The following is a 21,805-nucleotide window of genomic DNA, read 5'->3' on the forward strand; positions in this document are numbered from 1 at the left end:
AGACTCAAAGGAGATGCCTCTTCCTCCTGTGACGTCTCTCTTAATTGCGCTTACTAGGAAAACATGACATCATGCTAACTGGCCAAAGAGCAATGTTTATACGGTCCATCTCTACTACCACAAAGCAGGGCAATGAAGGACAGATTTAGAACTGACAGACAGTAAGTTGGTAACTGGCAGAAAAGGTCTTGTCAAATAAGCATGAAGAAACCTCTTTTCTCTTTCTTTGCCTTTTATGTTTCAGATAAGATTTCCTTTAAATTCCTGGTTATAATACTAAGACCACTTTTCTCTATAACTGCTACATAGATTGACCTATTTGGAAATGTGCAGTTCCTTTTTTTAATGTCTTGAACTTATTTTAAGTCCAAGGCAAGCATAAATTATAAATACCTCATTATCTTATTCAGTATAAATATACATTGTGATTGAGATGGAAAACAAGTAATAGATACTCAGAAATACAGAATTATAGTAAGTTCTGAGGTTTACCTTAAACTACAGTTTATAAAGCAAAGCATGTTAAGCTAAAAATGAATGGGATATTAATATTTTTAAATGAATACCCATGTAGAAACCTGCTGTCTTTCTTCTCTATCTTGCTTTCTGTCATTCTTTCTCATTAACTATATATAGTCATGATTTGATCCTTTTAGTCATTGTGGATAATTAAGAGTTGATTTATGTAACAATTTAGGTCTCATACAGTGTGTGTGTATGTGTGTGTGCATGTATGTGAGGGTACACATTGTATGTACATTGCTGTATTTTTACTTCAAGTAGAAGAAAGGTTTTTGATAAATTTAATGTTCAATGTTAATTGATTTGTAAAACTGTGTGGTGTGTGTGTGTATATATGTGTGTGTGTGTGTGTGTGTGTATACAAAGAGATAGATTACTGATCATTCAAATAATATTTAAGTGCCAACAATATGCTAGGAATTATTTTTCAATTGGGGAAACCAAGACTCAGAGTGTACAAATTCACCTTATTCAAGATTAGCAAAACTAATGCTGGAATCCAAGTAATTTGTTTTTAATAAAGAAAGTTTCTATCACATGAATGGAAAACTGTTTCAGAAAAATACCCATACCTACTACTGTCTGAGAAATTCTGCCACCCGCTTCAAACTGTATTTGGATTGTGGTAATAAGAGTTTAATTGACCCTAGACTAACTAAAAAGCACCTATATTTTAGATATGTTTATTTAAATGGCATATTTATTTTGGGGAAACCATGGAACCAAGAAATATTGATGTAGGTTCCAAGTAATGTGGGTCATCTGGTGATATTTGATGGAGTAGGTGATAAAGGGTGGGATTGCAATGATACTTTGAACTTTGGCCAAGTTCAGGAAATGGATTACAATATTAGGGAAATTATATGGGTAGAATCCAGGGTATTTGGGTTCATTAGGAAAGGATGTTTTGCTCCAGCTTCTATGAGGTCCTAGCAGAAACAAAAAGAATCTCGCTCCTCATAGAAAGAAAATCTGAGAAAAAACATTCCACTTTCTTGGAAGTTAGAAGTGCAGGTAAACCAGAAAGAGGTACAATTTTGAAAACCTACTTTATTATGTGCCTTAGTTTTCTGTTGCTGTGTAACAGTATTGCTATATACTTAGCAACTTAAACCAATACACATCTATAATCTCACAGTTTCTGAGGTCAAGATTCTAGGCCAAGATTAACTGGGTTCCTCTGTGAAGCTGTAATGAGGTGTCAGCCAGGAATGGGTTCTCATCTGAAGGCTTGAGTGGGGAAAAGATCCTTTTCCAAGTTCACAAGGTTCACATGGTTCCAAAAGGCTACCAGACCGAGGGTCTGTTTCCTGCTGGATTCTGCATAGAAGCTTCCCTCAGTTCCTTGCCACATAGCCCTCTCCACTGGGCAGTTCACACATGGCAGATTGTTTCTTTAAAGCTAGCCAAAGAAAGAGTCTCTCAGTGAGAATAATTTTCAATCTTAGGTACATGAGCAGGGGACATTTTTTTGTCATGTTTGCCACATTTGGTTGGTTAGATGTGAATCACTGGTTCCACCCACACTCTACTTGAGAGAATTACACAGGGGTGTGAATTCTAAGAGGCAGAGATCATGTCCATCATGATACATTAGCCTCTATTAGTTGAATGTGCATAGATCTTGGACATATAAGTATCTAACCACACATGCCTCTTATCTTAACAGAGCCACACACCTCATACATGTAGTTTCAACTTACTGGCCAGCTTGGACCACAGGGATGTGCAAGGAATTTGCATGCAAGATAAAAGCCTGACGGGAGAACAATGATTCCAAGAATGAGGTCTTTCCATAGAAATTCTCCAGTTGTTGGTAGATGGGTTATCTAAGCAGCTTTCTACCAGAGAAATGTCCTTTTAACTCTCCGTTGTCTGGATATAGCACATCCATTTATGAATGATCCATATCCACATTTTATTCTCCAGTTCATTTGCCCTTATTCCTAAGCCTGAGCCACCTTCAGAACCACTTTCTCTGTGATTCAGCGGGAATTATTATAGTATTCATTAAAGTGAAATTTAATCAGTAATATAAGTTTGTTTCCTAGAAAATCATGAAATTACATAAAAATCTAAAAATAAAAACCTGTGGTTATTGTTTAAAGATTTTTGTTCTGATTCTTTTTATAAATCGGTTGGGTAATAGAGTTAATGTTTTAGCAATTTTGGTCTAGTAAAATGTGATTTTATAGATACATTTAGTATATGTGTGTGTGTAGATAAATATTTAATGTGTATGCATGTATTTCACTTTATGCAAGACAACCTTTTGGAAAAGGTTAATGTGCATTAAATGATTCAATTTTTTAAATGACTGTGCCATTCAAAAGGCACAGATTTTGTTTTTTAAGTAAAACAAATATTTTCGTAAAGATCAATGTCAGCCCCAGATTTTCCCCTTTTCTCTCTTTCCCTTTTTTTCCTGCATAAATCTGCATTTTCCTATTTACTTAAAGCAAACTAAGTGTGAACACATAAAGTCTGGGTAAAGAAAAAGTAATGAACACACGCATTGTGCTATGGTATGATTCTCTATTCTAGGCAATAACTCTTAAACAGAATTTACCTTTGGCATTAACAACATTTACGACTAGGCTGTCATGTGGGCATCAGTGGGAGTTCAGCCTCTACTCTTATGTAAGTAACATAAAATGCTCATGTACATAATTAACATACCTGTCATTTGTTAGCCATGCTTGTGTAAAGGAGTCAATCGGATAAGTTAAAAAATGAGTCACCAGAGAATGCTGTACATCAGTTAGGTCCGGAATGCCTCAGGATGCACAGACACCTGCATGCTCATGTGCATGTTCACTGAGTCTGTCACTTCTGTTGTCTCTGTGTAGCTTCTGCTCTTCAGGTTGCTTCCTGAAGCAGGAACTGCAAAAATAAATAACACAGGGAGAAAAATCAACAATTAACTAGCACCAGATAACTCCTAATTTTCTGTTTGCAATTTGTGAATTGTGGTGCCATGCAGTGTTAAGGCTCTCTCAGGCTGACTTACCCCAGCTGCCTTACATCCTCAGATCCCCCTTGCAGGGACACCCCTGTGCTGTGACAGTAATGATATCTTTAGCCTTAGAAGGCTATTCTTGAAAAGGCAGATGCACTCAATGAGAAGACAGAGCCTACATCAAGTATGGAGGATTTCCGGGTCACCCTCCATGGTGTGTGGAGAATTCACCATGCACGTGGGACTTTGACTGGGGTGGAAGGATGTGGTAGAAAGGAAAGCACCTACCTTTTCCACAGAACTTCGCTTCTATGACTTTAATAATCCCCAGAGAATTTCTGGGAGGAAGTGGCTATATTTTCCATTTGGGAGACGTTGGGACTCAGGTATGAAAACGTTTTTCCTTTGTATATGACGGGGAGAGCTGGGGCTTGATTATGAGGCCTCTGAGCCTCAGCCCAGGAACATGGAGCCAGCATACAGCTCAGTGCCTGCTGTATTCAGTCCCTGCTGTAATCAGTTTGTGAGCCCGGGCTCAGTAATAAGATCATTCCATCTCTATTATCCGTCACTCGGCTTCATGCCTCATTATTCCCTGGAACCGTCATTGCTGCTGCTTCACCAGTTCTTATTGTGCTCCAGGTACTTGGAGTTCAGATTTGAAATGCCAACCCTTCCTCTTCCTCCTCTGCCTTAATTGGATCCCTATATCCTTCCAGGCCTCCCCTTCCCCTGCTCGATTCTAGGTAAATCACTCAGATCACCTCATTTTTGTTAGCTTCACAAAGTGAAGGGCTCCTTGCTTTCTTTTGCTAGGGGACTACGGGTCAAAGCATTTGTTTATTCTTTGAGTCCCCATCCTTTATTTTTAGTAGAGGGTTTCCTTTTAATGCCCTAAGGTAATGGGAAGTATTCTCTCTTACTGCTGGGAAAGGCACTATAGTAATGAAATATATATTGCAATTCTACTCATTTGAATATCTTCTTCCCCAAAGCAGTTCAGCAAATTAACATTGAGTCTGGTTTTATTTCTTAAGCAAGGAAAGAATTACAGTTCATTAATTGTTGCCTAGTTTTCTTGCCCAACTTCCTTTTCCCAGAATGATTTGTCCTTAAAATAAGAGGGAAAGAGGAGAATCGAGAAGATTCTGTTTCTCCTGGCTGATGGTTGATGGCATGGCGGGCAACAGGTCTTCCTTGGGATGCATAAGGAGCTGTTTGAGTCTTTTCAACTGTTTGCTCTCATGGGGTTATAGAGGAAAAATGAAAAGGTCATGGCATGGTCTCATTTAGGAGTTTATTGGAGCATGGCTAGACTCTTCTAGAAATATACTTTATTAAAATATTACCTTGTCTGAGATGTTTTTTAGTGAGATACATTCTGGAAAATAGCTGGGTGGCAGCTTTCATTCAAAAGCCAGGAAGAACCACAAACAGTTTAGGAAGACATGGGATTGGAAGTCTTGAAAATTTCCAGAGGTCTCTTTAAAGTAGTAAATAGCTATTTATTAGAAGTAGAAATGTTTTAAGTTGTTATCAACTCTTTATAGCAGAAAGGTTCTCTTACGGACCTTGGCAATTCAAAGATAGGCCAGGTCCCTGATGAAATGCAACCTAGTGTATAAGCATCTGGAAGTTTGGGTCAGTATGAGAAGCAGAATAAATGGTGCTGAAAAGACGGAGATGAGTTTAAAATGTCACCTGCTTCCCAATTTTGCTTAGGGCTAGCCCTGTCTTTCTGGGCTGTCTTCACGGCAACTGGTGGAGAGAGCACCAAAAATACAACCCTAATATTTCCAGGGTTCTGTCATTTTTCCAGCCTTCCAGGTAGACAGACACTGCTGATGGGTTTGCTCATAAGTTCTGGTTGGATGACTGTCAGGCCATGTCTGGTTCTGTGGAGCCCTCACTGTGGAGGCAGAGGAAGTCTGGTGATTGGAATGGCTGCAAGGCCGATGTCCAGACCCCTGCCTCCTGCTTTTGACTGAGTCATCTCGTCTCACCAGATGATCTTGGGACAGTCTCTTCCCTTCTTTGGGCTTTCATTTCTCCATAAGCAGATGATCCATTGATGCTGCCAGGCTTGGGATGTCAACTGAGGACTGACAGATTCTGGGGTGACAGGATCATGGGGAAAATGTGAAGCTACTGTTGGGTAATCCAGAAACCTCACAGGGAAAGGAAGTCAAGCGGAGGGAGAAGCCCAGGAGGCCCAGCACGTGTTTTATGTTCTGCAGTATTTTGACATTTGATCTTAGCCCGCTGTCCCTGCCTCACTGCTCCTCAAACACTTGGAATCTCCTAAGTGTGGAGAGTGATAAAGGTGTCTTGTTATGTTAGTGTGGTAACCTTGAGAAAGCACCTAAAGAATGGGGTTGGTTGCCAGTGGGGTCAACTCTGTGATCAGAGCGTTGGAACTTTTGATCCCATCCCCCAACCTCTGGGGAGGGGACGGGGCTGGCGGCTGAATCCATCAGTCATGCCTATGCAATGAAGTCTCCATAAAAAATCAAAAGGACGAGGTACAGAGATCTTCCAGGTTGGTGAATACATGGAAACTGGGGTGAGGGGTGTGCTTGGAGAGAGCGTGGAAAGTCCACCACCTCTCTCCATGTCTTGGCCTGTGCATCTCATCCATCTGGCTGTTTCTGAATTATATCCTTTTATAATAAACTGGTAATCTAGTAAGTAAAATGCTTCTCTGAGTTCTGATTGCTGCTCTAGCAAATGAGTCAAAAGGAGGAGGTCCTGGGAACCTCTGATTTATAGCTAGTTGATGAGAATAATAGTTAAAAGCCTGGACTTGTGACTGGTGTCTGAAGTCCAAAGAGGAGGTTGTAGGAACCTCCAGTTTATAGCTGGTTCATCAGAACCACCAGTCTATAGCTGGCTGATCTTGGACTTGCAACTGGCATCCGAAGTTGGTGGGGGAGAGGAAGTCTTGTAGGACTAAACCAGTAACCTGTGGAATTTGATCCCATCTCCCAGTAAATAGTATCAGAATTACATTGAATCGAGTTGAATTCTTGGGCACCCTGCTGTCTGAGAATTGCTTGGTTGTATGTGGGGGAAACCTCTCCCCGGTGCCCCAGACGCACACATTGGAATCAGTCTCAGAACACTAATTTAACTTCAATGTATGAATTTGGTACTCATTCAAGGTTCTGGCTTTCAAATCCTCAAGATCTCAATATACCCATAGCTTCTGTATAGCCACAGAGAAGCCATTCTATTGCTTCCTGCCTCGCAGAGGCAGAAAGAGGAAATGACACAGATGGGGGCTCAGGTCCATTGAACTCCATTCAGAGGACTGTTGTTGCCTCACTTAATTCCACGTTTCACATTTCCCCAGTCTTGGCCTACAAATGTGGCTGGGAAGTATTGCTCCCGTATTAATAGTTTAATTGGTGCCTAGGGGTGAATAGTAGGTAGTGGGGGTGTCAGCAGTGTAGTCATTTGGGGGCTCCAGTAATCACTCCTCATGAGGAAATGTCCCATGTGGAGATAGTTACTGCCTTTGCAAATTGGAAAAATATATATATATGGTAATATATATATATATTTAGTATATATGTCATAAATACACACACACACACTTCTTGTTGCTGTTTCTGATGGGTGACTCTACTTCGCTGGCACAGTGTGAGGAAGCACATCTTCACTGGTTAGCCATCAATTGTTTTGACTCTTCCTTTGGTAGTTCCATTATTTTATAATCTACATTAAAGTCATGGATCCTGAAACTTGGTGAGACAGGGCTATTGAAGGGAGACCTTTTGGCTGTGTGATGTGAATCTGTTTCTCTTTAGAAGGACAGGGGACACTTGGATGGGACTTCCAGTGTTATAGGCAGGTGTGGGAAATCCATGCCCAGAACTAGAAATCAGTGAAGCGAATCACCCATTACTGGGACCACCAGTGTCCGACCCCGAACTTACAAACAGGTCACATTCTAGGAAGAGACAGACATCTCCCAACAGGAACATTTTGAGGGGCCAACTTCAGAGAAAAGTCTTCAACAGAGGGACAGGAGGAGCCTCCACTTTCTCAGGATGCAGGAATGGAAAGAGAATTCTGCCTAGTGAATTCCTCATCATTTCCCTGTCATGGGGGGAGAATCAGAATTACTACGAGATTCCTTTATTGCTGTCAGATGAAACTCTTCAGAGAAGAACTTGAATTAATTTTCCCTTCCCAGTTGGTGTGATTTCTTCAGTAAAACTCCTCCAAGTACCAGCATTGTTCTGTTTAAGAAGGCTGATGGAAATGTACTTGACATTTAATCTGGTTCCTGTCCTGCAAAGCAAAGATGGAGCCAGAAGTGAGGAGGAGGAAGAACTGGGAGCCACAGTGGAGAACCATGGCTTTTTTATATTGGTTTGGAGAAACAGCAAAGCTCTCTAAGGATGGACGCTATTATTATTATTTGGTTTTGCTGTTGGTGGTGGGAAGATTAATGAGAACGCCATCTCTTCTGGTCCACTCTACAATCTGTACATCCTACTTCCATCTGCTGCCAAATCCAGAGCATACATTCCTTTTCAGCCCAGACCCTCTTATTTCAATAGGAATCAATAAAACACAGTGGGGGAATGGGAGAAATCTGATCCTCTTTTACTATTTAACCTTAGAAAAGCTGTTTCTGCAGAAACCACTCAGGTTGCTATGTGGTCAATGGTGGTACTTCTTGGATAAATGAATTACAATATTTTGTTTAATTAAACAACTGAAAAGTTGGGGCATTAAGCAAAAACTTACACGGAGCAAGAAAGAGTGTGAGAAATTCTCTCTTAGGCTCTTTCCCACATCCTGCCCTCCATGGGTTTTTTGTACTCCCACCCGATACCACCATCACCTCATCTAGGAAATTAAATACCCTGTTACAGCTGGCAGGGACCTTTGAGAGAACCTAGTTCAACCCCATTATTTTACAGATTCTCAGAAAGAAGGCCAGAGTGGTTAAGAGATTTACCCGAAGTCATAGAGGTAAGCAGGGTCAAGCCAAGACCTGAGCCCAGGTCACATTGCCCTTGACCTACTTCTTTCTCCATCACACCATGCATGCTCTTTCTCATAAAGTGTGGTACAGATGCCAGACAATTTCTCCTAAACTAACCTAGAATCCAGACATCAAACTGTGGTCAGCTTTTTCTGGCGGCCTGAGGCAGGGTGGGACGTTGACCAAATAAGTCCCCAAGGTGATGTCAACCTGACTTTGAGTCTGAACCAAAGCTTAATTAAATGTTTCTTTGTTAGTATATTGTCCTCAGTGTGACAGGAAGTTCCAGAACACCCCATCATTTCTTTTGGACTCAGTTTCCTCACCTCTAAAATGGAGGATTTGTGTTGAATTATCTTGAAGCTCTATTTTTAGTCTTAAATCTCTTTAAAAGAGTCAGGATATCTCTTTTGCCTTTCCTAGGGGTCATTCCCTGGGGTCCAATCATATCCAGTGATAAAGGTTTCTCTAAAGCAGCCATGAATTTGTAATTAGTAACACATAATTATTTTCTCTCTTCAGCTATATTGAAACCTTCTTCAAAACAGGGGACATGTTTTATATTTTTGATCTATCCTATGGCTTCTATGTAATAATTTGTGCTTAATACTTTAAAGCATAATAATGAAGCAGTGGGACCAGCGTCTCCCTGTGGAGTCAGCCTTGTTATTTTATAGCTTTGGCCTGTGGTGTTTATTGACATTTCTTTCAGGTTACAACATAGCCAGATCTGTATGGAGATGGGTTTCACTCTTCATGGTCATCAAAAATGTTGAAACTTAAAAAAAAAAATCACTGATGCTAGGATCCCACCCTAAGCCTATAGAATCTAAATCTCCAAGGGACAAATCCTAGGTATTTATAGATTTTTAAAGCTGCCTAAGTGAGCCTAATGCGTAACTCTGGTTAACAAAGCCTGCTTCATAGCATCCGAGGGCCACTCTTTCATGGAACTGTGTCCACAGAGGGTTCCCAAGGACAGGCATCACTCACAGACCCACCCAGCAAAGGAAACGCACATGTCATTATGGCAGGACACGGCTAGGACAGTGCCTGGGTGTCCGTGAGCATGCTAGGTACAAGGGAAGGGTACCCTCAGTTAACATACACTTCGAACAGGGATTCCTCAGTTGAAAGCATTTTTTAAAACCCTCAGACATCATGACTCCGGGGAGTGAGGGCCAGAAGAGAGACAGTAGGGGATTATGCAAGAAGTGGGGAGACAAAGGACAAAGCTGAAACTATGAGTAGGTGGCCATCCACAGAGTGTGATTTCTAAGGGCCTATTTGACTTAAAATTCCATCATGAAAAACTCCTTCATTTGGCTTGAAACATCGTCTCCTGTTAAAATGGGAGCACCTGTGAATTGCTTCTGCCTGGGTTCATCATATGCTCACATGAGAACACATTTTGATGGGGTGTGGAGAAAGGTGGAAGAGTGACAGGTCTTGCCAAAGGAGGAAACACAGTTAGCAGGGCATTTTGCAGACAGTGGCAGCTGGATAAATATTGCCAACTTGATGTGTGATCATTTAAAAGAAAACTGCTTGAAACTAGGACGGCCGATGAAATATTCTGTATTTCCCCTTCACCACCTTGTTGGGTGAGCTTGTCGGTTTGTCCTGACCTAGGCTGCCAGCTCCTGAACCGAGAAGAAAGCAAGAAGAGGGCGACCTCATCCCCAGGGAGATGGCCCCCTGGCCTAGGCTGGCCCCCAAAGCGAGCGCTCCAGCCCGAGGATTTTCCTCTGACTCGCTGTGTGGCCTCCAGCCAGTCTCCAAACAGCTTTAGTTTCCTTGTATGTCAAACCAAGATAAATACCTAACTTCCCACTTCTCTGGGGCACCAGGAGGCTTCACTCCTGCCTCTTTCATTAACATTTGTCCAAAGACCATAAGAGGAAAGATTTTTGAGAAGTTTTAAGACTAATTATTTTTCTATTACCTTATCATTCTGATATGGGAGCTTAGGTCACCCGTAGGTCACACACGAGAATGCATCAGGAGGGTGGGGACATGGAGAACGCAACTTCCCTCAGAAAAGCAGTGTTTGCAGTGGAAGAGAAACGCCGGGGTGGGTGGGGGGTTGAGGTGCAAGGGAGAGAGGTCTACAATTGGTACCAGATGCCATCAGAAGCTAACGACCTGACAAACACCGTCCTCGTAAAACAAATTCTTTAAAAAGGAAGCACGTGGAAATATAAGCTAGTGAAAGAATTTGTAGCAGCTGTCCTAAAACCATTTCTCACTTCATAAACAGGTCTGGGCTTGGTGCCTTTTTTTTTTTTGGTCTTGCTTTCATTTCATGCCACTCTTCCCCTCTTTTCCCCTCCACTGTCTCACTCTACCTACTGCCACAACTTCTCACACCAGAGGTCATAGCAACAGTGTTAGTGGAACCCCATCTTGATGGAAGGAGGCTCCTTCTGAGCATTTCCTTTGTGTTTTATCTCAGTATGTATTTGTCCTCAATGATGACATGGTTAACTGTATGGAGTCACTGGAAAACATCATTGTGCTATTTCACATTAACTTCTTGGCAATAGGCTGACATGACCCAGAACTGTTAATGACTCTCTGTTTTCCAGAACCCTCTGCTTAATACACAGAAGAAATATTACATTTTGTGGACATCAAGGGCATGTAACATCAATGGAATTTGGAGTTCTTTAGCATTGCTAATGAGGTGTTCCTATCTCATTCCCATGTGGGATGGTCAGGTTTCAGATATTTTATCCAGAGAGGTTGAATAAAGACTCAGAGGCAAAGATTTATTTCCTGTACTACATACTCAGTTATCAGCCTTGAATTTGGGGCATTTGTGTTGACAAGTAACAATCCCTCCCTGCCCAGCTCATCTATTCCCCTTTCCACCAGGCTCCATGGAGTGAATAAGAGGGGATATACCATGGCAGGGAATAATCAGAGTTTAAAAAAGTAAAATAGTTCCCTGTGTACCATTCACTCCAATCCCTCCATCCTATACCTAATAAGCAGAGGTGAAAGAAATGAGAATGTCACTGGCATATGATTTAAATCCCATGGGTACAAGATCAGATGTGGCAACCTTAGCATCATCAGATCAACTCCATCTCTTTTGAGCTAGTGCTTTTTAAATCAGTTTTCAATTATCTCAAGGCAGTATGTACATAGTCAATCACATTTTATTTTCCACTTGCTTACACTGTTGCCCAGTTTTTTTATAAAGTCGTTGATCACTAACACAATTCAAGGGCAAATAGGCAAATTAATATTGATGAGATTCACAGTAGTCATTCTGGCTAATATTAAGCACCATTGACAACATCATCAGCAAGAAAACATAAGACAATATCGTGTTGATGTCCCCTAGACTATGAGCTCCTTAATGGCATGATGCTTGTTATGTCTCAGCACTCAGACCAATATCTTGCCAAGAGTAAGTGCTCAGAAAATGTTTATTAATGAATGCATGAGTAGGGCAAGGTGGCTTGATGATGATATTTTTGTATTTCAGATCCCTATTAGTCACTATAAAATTAAGCATATTTCCATCCTGATAGCCATTACTTTGCTGTCTATAATATGAACAAACTTCTTTCAGCAAACTTTCTCTATAGCTACTCCAGCAAAGTGTATGGTGAATGTAAAAGTGGGTAAGACTCAGTATTTGTCTTCAAGAAGTTCAACATTTAGGAGACACTCAGATCCTAATGAACATGTGGTTCGAAGGATGAAGAAATTGATGAACTGAAGAACAAGTGAATGCGTACATGACTATAACACAAGATAAGTAAAAGAAGTGTTAAAAGGGAGTTATTTTTTTCAATTTCCATGGGAGGGTCAAGACAGGAAAGTATCTTAGAAAAGGAATGCCTTTTGGAAATCTCAGCAAACTGAGCAAAGGTACAGAAGTGGGAAAACCAAAAGGTATGGGTGGCTAGCAGAAAATAGACCCCAGGTGTGGGACTTGGGCCATTTGCAGTGGAGCAGTAGAGGGAATTAACCCAGAAACAAGAACATCCCTGTAGAATATGTACCATTAAATCCCCATCCTAGGGGAGAAGGAGCTGAAACACTGGGTATCGAATAACTCGACCAAATCATACAGGTGGTAAATGCTGGAGTAGGATTCAGACTCAGGCAGCGTGGGGCCAGCACCTGAATTTTTCATCTCTGCAGTTCTGCCTTGGTAAGAGGGTGATGCTTTTTTCACTTTGTCATCCATGCTGCTGTTATGGTCTGGGCTGAGTCTCCCTGAACCTTGGGGAGTTTAACTCTCTCTCCTGTTGCTGGGTGATTGGCCCTAGGGATCCAGGCAGCAGCCCTCCTCTGCTGAGCCCATGTCCTGGAAGTACCTAGCACAACGTCAGGCATGTGGCATGGACTTAGTGTGTGTGAATTTCTTCTTCCTGTCATGAGCTCAATTTCTGATTAGCCAGTGCTGATATTCAGTGGGGTGCATATGGCTATGCCAATTGTCAAGGATATCTCCATACTAATCAGCCAGTAAGTTTTGCCTTTTCTTCCATCACAGATAATCCTTATTCAGGGCACCCTGGGAATGATCTGTGATCAAACAACTGAACAATTAATGTCTGACACAATTAGGGACCCCCAGAATTCACTTCTGACCTTTGTCTTGAGTTTGTTCTGACTGTTTGGGACCCAGCAGCATGAGATATTACATATTTCAAGGATTGTCCTCCCATCTATTCATTTCTGGTGCCATCCGGAGCTCCAGGGACATGCTCCCCACCTTGTCCCATCAGTGTTTTGACTCCTGCAAGAATCAGCAAGCCAGTTAATCCTTACTTGTTAGCTGATACTGTTCTTGTTTATCTTGTATTCAATATTCCAGGTCATATAGAAGGAGGTGATGTGTTTAATATAGGTTTTAGAGAGAAATTGTTCTCTGGTTTAGAGGCACTTCCCAGAGAGAGCTGCGAAGTCTTTGCTGCTGCCTGTTGGTTCTGAGTCTGTCTGAGATGCTTCTGTTTGTGTCATTCCCAGCTGCGTCCACCCGCCCTGTGGGGAGCAGGGCAGCTGTGCGCCGTTGCTGCTGGACCATGCAGATAAGATGAACTGTACCTCTGGTGGCTCGGGTCACATGAAGTGTGCTGTCACCTGCCAAAGGGGCTTTGCCCTGCAGGCCAGCAGTGGGCAGTACCTCAGGCCCTTGCAGGTGAGTTGGAAACTGTAGTCATTAGGACCAAGCTCCTGGGGAGGGGAGGCACTTATCTTCGTCACCCTGGCTGGATCAGGGAAGGACAGGTGCTTCTCAATGACTTGAAAGGAAAAATGAGGACTCTAATAAGCATGGAAATGCCTGGCTCCATAGACGTGCAAAGTGTATCAGAGTATATGCAGTTCCCATTAACTAGGGTGTCAGTTTCTCTCCAGGCGAGCAGTAGATAGGAATGCTTATTCCAATTTTCTTCCTTGTTTTTGTTTTCATGTCAGAAATTATGGTCCCCACTTTTGCCTTCAAGATGAGAATGCCACAGTTGAGACGCGTCCACATCTTGCAGGCAAGATGGTTGCAATCTGTTTGTCTATGGTTCATTATCTGACTCCCCAGATCCGCCTTACAAAGGCGGGAGAGAAACTGTGATTTTTTTTGCTCTTTTACTGAGGTGGTGATTATATTGTGATTCTATCTTTGACTGCATTTTCCAAATTTCTACAAGCTACTATAGCACCATTTCCAGGATTTCAAGGTGATTTAGAACTTATAGAATATATTAGTTAAAAGAGTGTGGCTCAGGAGACAGACCCAGAATTATATTTTGGCTCTACTGTTTATTAGGTGTGTAATTTTAGGGAAAAACAAATGAAAGAAAGTAACTCCTTTATGTTTGTTTCTGCATTTGTAAAATAATTAAAACAGAACTATTTATATTCTTGAGTTATCATGATGACTGATTGGAAAAATAGTTTAATGAAATGATAGGCACGCAGCACCCTGGTAAGTTGCATTATTATGAGCATGAAAATATATTCTTATCTAAGAATTTTGTTTTTCCATCTTGCCTTTAGAAAGCTTTCAATACTCTGCAGGGGAATTTTAGACTTGAAGTCAACTATTGATCATAACATGAGATAGAGAAAGGATGTAGTGGGCAAGGATAATGGAAGGGAACCAGAAAAATGTGGTATGATGAGGAAAGAGCAGAAAAAATGATTCATTGACTGATGTCAATGGTTTGGAAGACTGGAACTTTTTTCGTTTTGTACCATTTGAATGCTTAGCAGGTTGTGCATCTGTGGGGGAATTTCACTTGTGACAGATGGTCAGATTTTAAAGACGCAATCTGTGGTTGCAGATGGCTCAGGTTCTGTGTAGAGAGAAAGTTGAAGCACCAGCTCCTTGGAATACGATGGTTTGGTCAGAAGGCAACGCCTTTATCACCTGTTCTTACACCAGCTTAACTCACACTAGCAAAGAGATTGAAAAACTGAAAAAGAATGAAAAAACAATGTAGGGACTGAATATATTTGTGTGCTAGGTAAAGAAAGGGAGAGAAGAAAAAGACAGTGTTTGCAATGTGTTGCAATTAGGAGAAAATTCAAGACAAAAGGACAAAACAAAGCCAGGGAAAGCCATCAGGCAATCTATGCAGAGTTTGGGACACATCCTTTAAGTGACCAGTGTGGCGTGAGCCAGGCTTCCAGGCTGGGATAAGGGGAAGGGGCAGAGTGTGGGCTGGGAGGAGGCAGGTGGGAGCTCACCCTTTGCCAGCCATACAGCGGAGCCAGCAAACACAGCTCTCCAGCTGACGACTGACGGCTGCCGTCACCCGAAGCTGGTCCCACTCAGGAAGTCACACAGCCCCAGCTCATGATCACAGGACGGTGGGGATATTTGCTTTTTGTTTACACAAGAACTGAAACTAAACAGAAAAATGTGTCTGGCTTTGAACTGGGCCCTTCTGGCAGGCAGCAGGGAAACACTGGGAGCAGGAGGAGCGGCTTGCCAGCACTTGTGTTGGGGGACAGGTGCTTTCACAACCATTTCACCTTTGGCTTTGGTGCCCCTGGGCTCCCCTGGTGGACGGCCAGCTGAGCCACAGGATCACCCTCTGTCTCTTCGACCTTTGGTCACCCATTGGCTGGAAGGAAGGCTGTGCTTTCTCCCCGAGAAGCCTTCAGCATCCAGGCCATTCAGTCACTGCTCCTTCTGTTCCCCTCGCTCTGACCACCGACTTCTCCCCCTTTCCCTGCTGGTGGGAAGTCCTGCTTGTCTTTCACAGGCCAGGTTCTGTGTCACCTACTCTGTGAACCTCCCCCCAAACACTGTCCCTCCTGCCCAAGGATGGGCAGTCACTCCTCCGAGCCCCAGAGCGTGTCCTGCCACCGCACAAGCACACGTATATGATCCTGCCGTATTTCTTACATAGCTGTAGCTTCTTTCCTTTTGACCTCGAATTGTCCTTTTTTTTTGTCTTACCATTTGCATAGTCTTTGTACTGTTTTCTCTCAAATCACTGTAGAAGGTGGCAGGGTACATAAAAAAAAAAAAGTCTTTTGTATTTTCCTTCTTTATTTCCTTTCTTCTTTCTTCTCTCTCTTTATCCTTCTTCCAATTCCTCCCCCTCCAGATGTTTTCTGAGCTGCTGTTTCAACCTGTCATTTTCTCTGCTGGTAGATTAGTAGCACCTTGAGGGTTTTGCTTATCCAGACCCAGCAGGAACCTGTGACTTCCAGGGGCTGAGTAAATGCCTCCCCTTTAGGGAGCATGGGCTCTGGAACTACTCTACAGAAACGACAGGCCCACAGAGTGGCAGGGATGTGTCAGATTCAGCCACAGGTTTGCAAAGTGCTCGTATGCATTCACTCTCAGCTGTTCGTAGATACCATGTACTAGTATTCTCGGTAGAGGTAATTGCTTTCAGTAGCATTATCAGAAAAGGTCCCAGCAGGAAACAGATGATGTGCTCAAAAGTGGGCAATTTGCGAGAATTTAATAGAGGGACTACTTATAGAGGTGGGGGCAGGATATAGGGAAATTTCAGGGAGACAGTGCAGAATCCCACAGTGAAGGGGCGATACCACCACGAAGCCTGAAGAGTTGGCTGTAGGGAGCAGTTAGCAGAACCCACAGGAGGAGAGCAGAGGGGCTTCGTGGAGAGGGCTGCCAAAGGGGGGAAGCCCCTGCAGCAACATTAGCAGGAGATTGGCGAGGGAGTTAGCCTCGACCTCCCTTCCTTCTCTTCCTCTCCAGTCTCCTCCCAGTGCGTCTTGGATGCTGAACCCAAGCAAACGCCTGGTTTTGTGAGACCGCATAGTAAGACAGTAAGGTACAAAGAGGGAGAAGGGCAAATTCATTATATATATATGTATACACATGTATATAAATATATCTAAATATTTGCACAAATAATCACTAGGACTCTTCCAAAGCCTGAAGGCTATTTTGATAAGCATGACCTTAACAAAGGAAAATTCTCTGTTTCTAGAAGGAAACTGTGCTCACATGTTCCTCGGGGCACTGGGACCGGGCTGTGAGCTGCATGCCCCTTGACTGTGGCATTCCTGATGGGTCTTTGGTGAGCTACGCAACCTTCTCCTGCTCAGAGGGAACGGACTTCCTAAAACGCTGCTTCATCTCCTGTGTCGCGCCAGCCAAGCTTCAAGGTATTGTCTGGCCAGCAAGGAAAGGCATGCAAGTTCTCTTTACAGTCTCTCTCTTTGGGGCACTTTGGGGGTCTTTTTCTGTCATCCAGATACCCTTCCCATGTGCTCTGCCATATCAGCCTCTTCCAGTAACACCAGCAAAGCCCCAAAGGGTAACACCAACTGTTCTTTACCCTGATGACTTAGAAGGATGCCCAAGCTCAGGGTCTAGGAAACTTAATCGTTCCTCTGTTTTTATTTGATATTACATCCTCTGGAGTCATGTCAACTAACCATTTCCTGATAATATTAAGAGTCAAGATACACTTTATCATGCACGGTTTTTTAATTTAGTATTTACAACTATCCTGCGAAGTAGGTGCTTTTAATTTTATTTTATAGATGAGAACAGAGTTACATGAGTTGTCCCTGGTTGAGTAAGAGATGAAGATAGGGTGGAACCTGCTCTGACCCCACACCTTGCTGTTCCCCTCTTCTCAGACTTTGGTGCACCTAAAAATGACCCAGGAGGCTTGTTACAAATGCAACTCCCTGAGCTTCACACTGAAAGGTACTGACTGAGTAGGTCTGAGGTGGATTGGTGGTGCAACTGTGGGAAGTCCATGGATGGCACCTGGAGAAAGCATGAATTATACCAAGGCATGGGGGCTGGTGTTTAAGTACAGAACTCTGCATCAAAAGTGCCGGAATTCAGACCCTGCCTCTATTCCTTACTATCTCGGGCAAGTTCCTAAACCCAATTTCCTCATCTGCAAAAGAGGGGATTTCATAGGATTGTTTGAGTTTTGGGTTTTACACATGTGAATGCACATAAAATGCTTAGAACAGTACCTAGTATATAATACACACTATAAAAGTGCCATCTGTTATTTTTATAATGATTTCCATGATACTGTCACTACTCTATTTTTATTATTAGGAGTTAGCAAATTAGGTAATGATTTGGTTGGCAGTCCTTCCTCATTCAGGTCAAGAAATAGTTGCCTGACCTATCCTGTATGAGGTCATACAGGTAGATGCTCTGTGGGTAAAAAGATATAGAATAAACATTAGACCTGAGGTTTTAGAGCTAGCTACTCAACAAAGAATAATGTGACTTTCTAAGAATGCCAGTATGTTGACAGGTTTTCATTCTAGCTGCTAGTATTTTCTTTCTGGACTCTCTCTTCTGAGCATGCTGTGCTTCCTTCTTTGAGTCAGGACTGAGCCGGTGGCTGACCTGTCTGGAAGATGGGCTCTGGTCTCTGCCCGAAGCCTACTGCAAGTTGGAGTGTGATGTTCCCCCTGTGATCCCAAATGCCGACTTGCTTCTGCCTCGCTGTCTCCAGGGTAACCATGATGTGGGCTCCGTCTGCAGATATGAATGCAAACCTGGCTACTACGCCGTGGAAAGCGCAGAGACTAAAGTCAGGAAGTAAGTTGGATCTTCACAGTTCTCTCTACCCTGAGACCTTGCTTCTAGTCCCTCATTTAAATCCCAGACCACTGTTTTGGAAATAATACTAAAATCTGGGTTGTCCATTGCCTGTTGTATCTTTGTTTTTCTATATAATCTCTCTTCACCTGCACAGGTGTATTCCCGGTCACGACAAGTAGGTTGACCAGGTGTGCTTTCTGTCAAGATATTCTTTCCCATAGGAGAGCCCACAGTTTCACCTCAGTGCGTTTTAAAAGAATCTCTGCCCTGATTAATGTTTTCCTTGAAAGGAAGTGTTAAGAGACTCCCAAGTGTTGTGCACACCACCCACATCCAACTGTGTATAGGAACATCCTCCTCGGGACAGTTGGGGGCTTATGATCATGGCTCTGGGAGAAACTGCTTGGGCTGGTCCCCAGTTCCGACACTTAATAGCTGTGTGACATGGGGAAGGTTTCCTTGTCTGCCCCAGTCTTTCTCACCTGTACAATGAGCATAATAATAATAATAATAGCTACCTGATAAGGCTGATGTGGGGACTAAATAAATTAATATGTATGAAACATAAGATTCATAAATTTATTTTTAAAATATAAAGCCCAATACATAGTAGCTAGTAATATGATTATAGTCTCTCTGCTTTCTCCTTCCTGGACTTCCTGGGAACATAATCCTACACCCAGAAGCCGGGGCTGCCATTTCCTCTGAAGGTGTGGCCTGTCAGGAAGAACAAAGGCTGTGCAGCACAATTTAAGCAGAAGGGCTTTGAAGAGTCATTTTGGGGTTCAAATCCCAGATCAGCTGAGTAACCTCTGCCAAGTTTCTTAACTTTCTGGGTCTTGGTCTCCTTTGTAAATGAAGGACAATGCCCACATTAGAGTGTTGAGCTGGGGATGAAGATACCGTATATCTAACCCAGTGCTCATGTTGTACCAAATACTCAATAAATGGTCTCAGAAAAAGGAATCTTTTCTGAGCAGACAAAATAAAAATCTTTCAGAAAAAGAAACTCCTTATACTTAGGAAATAGTAGCTAACCTTCCCTACCATAAATTGTGTCATTGTAGGAGAAAATCAAATTCATGTCTTAACAAGGACTTGATTAATTAAGTCTGACCATAGCAGGTCTTCCTTTTGAAGATTTTTGTTTTTGTTTTTCTTTGTTTTTTTCTGAACTCACAAAATCCCTGCCATGATTTTGCCCATGATGCTAGGAGACACACACTTTGCTGGTAAGGTAGCATTCTCTAAGGGGGCAGAAGAAAATCAAGAAACTTACTCTCTGGCTTGCATTGACCCTACTCTAGTCGACACACCTAGTCATCTTAATCTGGGGCAGACCCAGTCTAGCTTTGCCCAGGGTCCTCTCCTCCAGAGGAAGCTCAGGCTCACACGTGGGAGGAGGAGAAGAGAGCCCCCTCCTCACTTTCTCAGCCCCAGGCAAGAACCAGGCTGATTAAAACATGAACAATGCTGATGAGAAATTCCTAAGAATTTCTGAATCACTCTGGTTCAGTGGACACTAGCAGGGATAGTCAGTGGTTTTTGACAATGGGAAACACATTTGCATGTGATTTTCTCAGCATCTAGGGCATTGGCATAGGCATGCAGAGACAGGTAGTGAGCGCCCAGCTCATCTTCCAGTGAGAATGGTCCTACAACTAGCCTGCGGACTGCTGTTTCCTTGCTCATTCCCCTCTCTTTGCTTGCCTCCCATTTCACACACCTGTAGCCAACCCATGTCTGCAGAGCAGCACACTGACGAATAACGGAAAGAAAGAGAAAAGTCTCAGGACCCAGAGGAATTAAAGACAGGGATTATTTCCAGCTCCTTCAGCTGTGGCTGAGCTTTGTCTAGGGAATGAGGCTTCTCCCCAGAACTACGGACTTTCTGCCTTACCCTGCATCTCTGATGCTGCTGGCTTCTCCACCGCGGGCAGGGACACACAAGGGCCGTTTGTTGGCACATGTTTTCTGGTTGAGAAACTGGAAGCTTGCATCACAACATCGGCATCGGTTTAGGCTTAAGCATTTGCATTCACAAACACCATGCTGAGGAGAGATTAAATTATTTACCACACTGTGTAAACTGATTTAAATCTTAGTTTACATTGCAGGCAGCCGATTGGTAATCAGACGTTTGCAAGTCGGGCGTAAATCACAGTCCCTTGCTGCCTGTGTTTACCCAACAAACTATGTCAGCCTTGTTCCTCGCTTGGTGGAAAAAGCCCAGAGGTGTACAAATGGGGCCCTAAAGTTCTTTCTAGGACGTGCCAGCAGAGACGAAGAAACTGAGAAAAGCAGGCAGTGAGATCAATGAAGAGAGAGTGGGCACATGCTAATTTTATGCACTTCTGTGAGTAGTGGAAAAAACCACTCAATGGTTGGATTCAGAATTTGTTGTTTGTATGAACCTGAAAAATGTATTCAGTATCCAGGTGTCTCAATTTTTGCATCCATAATGTGAAGGGTGGCAGTTATCTCTATCCAACAGTCTTCTTGTTTTGAAGCTGAAAGTAGGTACTGTATTGAAAGCATTTTCTAAATTATGAAGTTTGATACATGTGCTAGATATTTCTTTTGTTCATTTCTTTTTAAAAGGAGACAACCACCAAAATAACAGCCAAGTACATTCTCTTCCTGCTTTTCTCAAGTTGATTGAACATTGTTTCAAGAGAAAAGAAAGATAAGTACTAGATCTGACTTTTCTCTTTGATCCAACCTATTTAAGCTTTGTCCCATTCAACCTGGGGGTGACAGGGATGATGGCACAGCTGCAGCTGGCACACCCCTCAGGGGCACGCTCTGTGCCAGCCTCCAGTCAGAAATGAGGAAACATGCATGAATAAGGGCTCGGCTCTGGCTTCCAGGAGCACCCAGGCTCTATGTCTTTCTTTCACGGGCATTATCTCTCCGTGACACGTAGCATTGAAGGGGACATGGACTACAGGTATGCACTTTCTCCTGGGCCCTAGATGCCTTTCCCCTTCGTCCTGGGATTTCACTCTCTCTAGTCCCTGAGGACAGGGAAATGCAACAATTTAGGGCTGGCTGGAGGAATCTGACCTCAAAGTCAAGGCTGGAATCAGCACCACCCAAATCCTATGAATTCCTCAGGGGGGATTGAGAAGGAGGGTAAATGGATGTTGGGGTAGGGGGGCAAAAATCAATAGAGCAAAAATAAATGCCCATTGTATAGTACAGCCATACAATGGTACAGCCGTATCATGAAATATCTGGCCACATTAAACATGTTTGGAAGAATATTAAGGACATGGGGAAACATTCACAA

The 21,805-nt window shown here is 42.8% G+C and overlaps 1 protein-coding gene across 2 annotated transcripts in view; it reads left to right on the forward strand.

The window, feature by feature from the left end:
- Window positions 1-21,805, forward strand: part of PAPPA2 (pappalysin 2) — a 264,631-nt gene that overhangs the window by 166,923 nt on the left and 75,903 nt on the right. For both annotated transcript variants that reach the window (XM_057507904.1, XM_036916746.2), the window contains 3 exons: window positions 13,473-13,644; window positions 16,919-17,096; window positions 18,297-18,510. In XM_057507904.1, the coding sequence (XP_057363887.1) occupies window positions 13,473-13,644; window positions 16,919-17,096; window positions 18,297-18,510 (564 nt within the window). The remainder of the gene's footprint in view (window positions 1-13,472; window positions 13,645-16,918; window positions 17,097-18,296; window positions 18,511-21,805) is intronic.

The sequence above is a fragment of the Manis pentadactyla genome, chromosome 9 (genome assembly GCF_030020395.1).
Source record: "Manis pentadactyla isolate mManPen7 chromosome 9, mManPen7.hap1, whole genome shotgun sequence".
In the NCBI taxonomy this organism is placed as follows: domain Eukaryota; kingdom Metazoa; phylum Chordata; class Mammalia; order Pholidota; family Manidae; genus Manis; species Manis pentadactyla.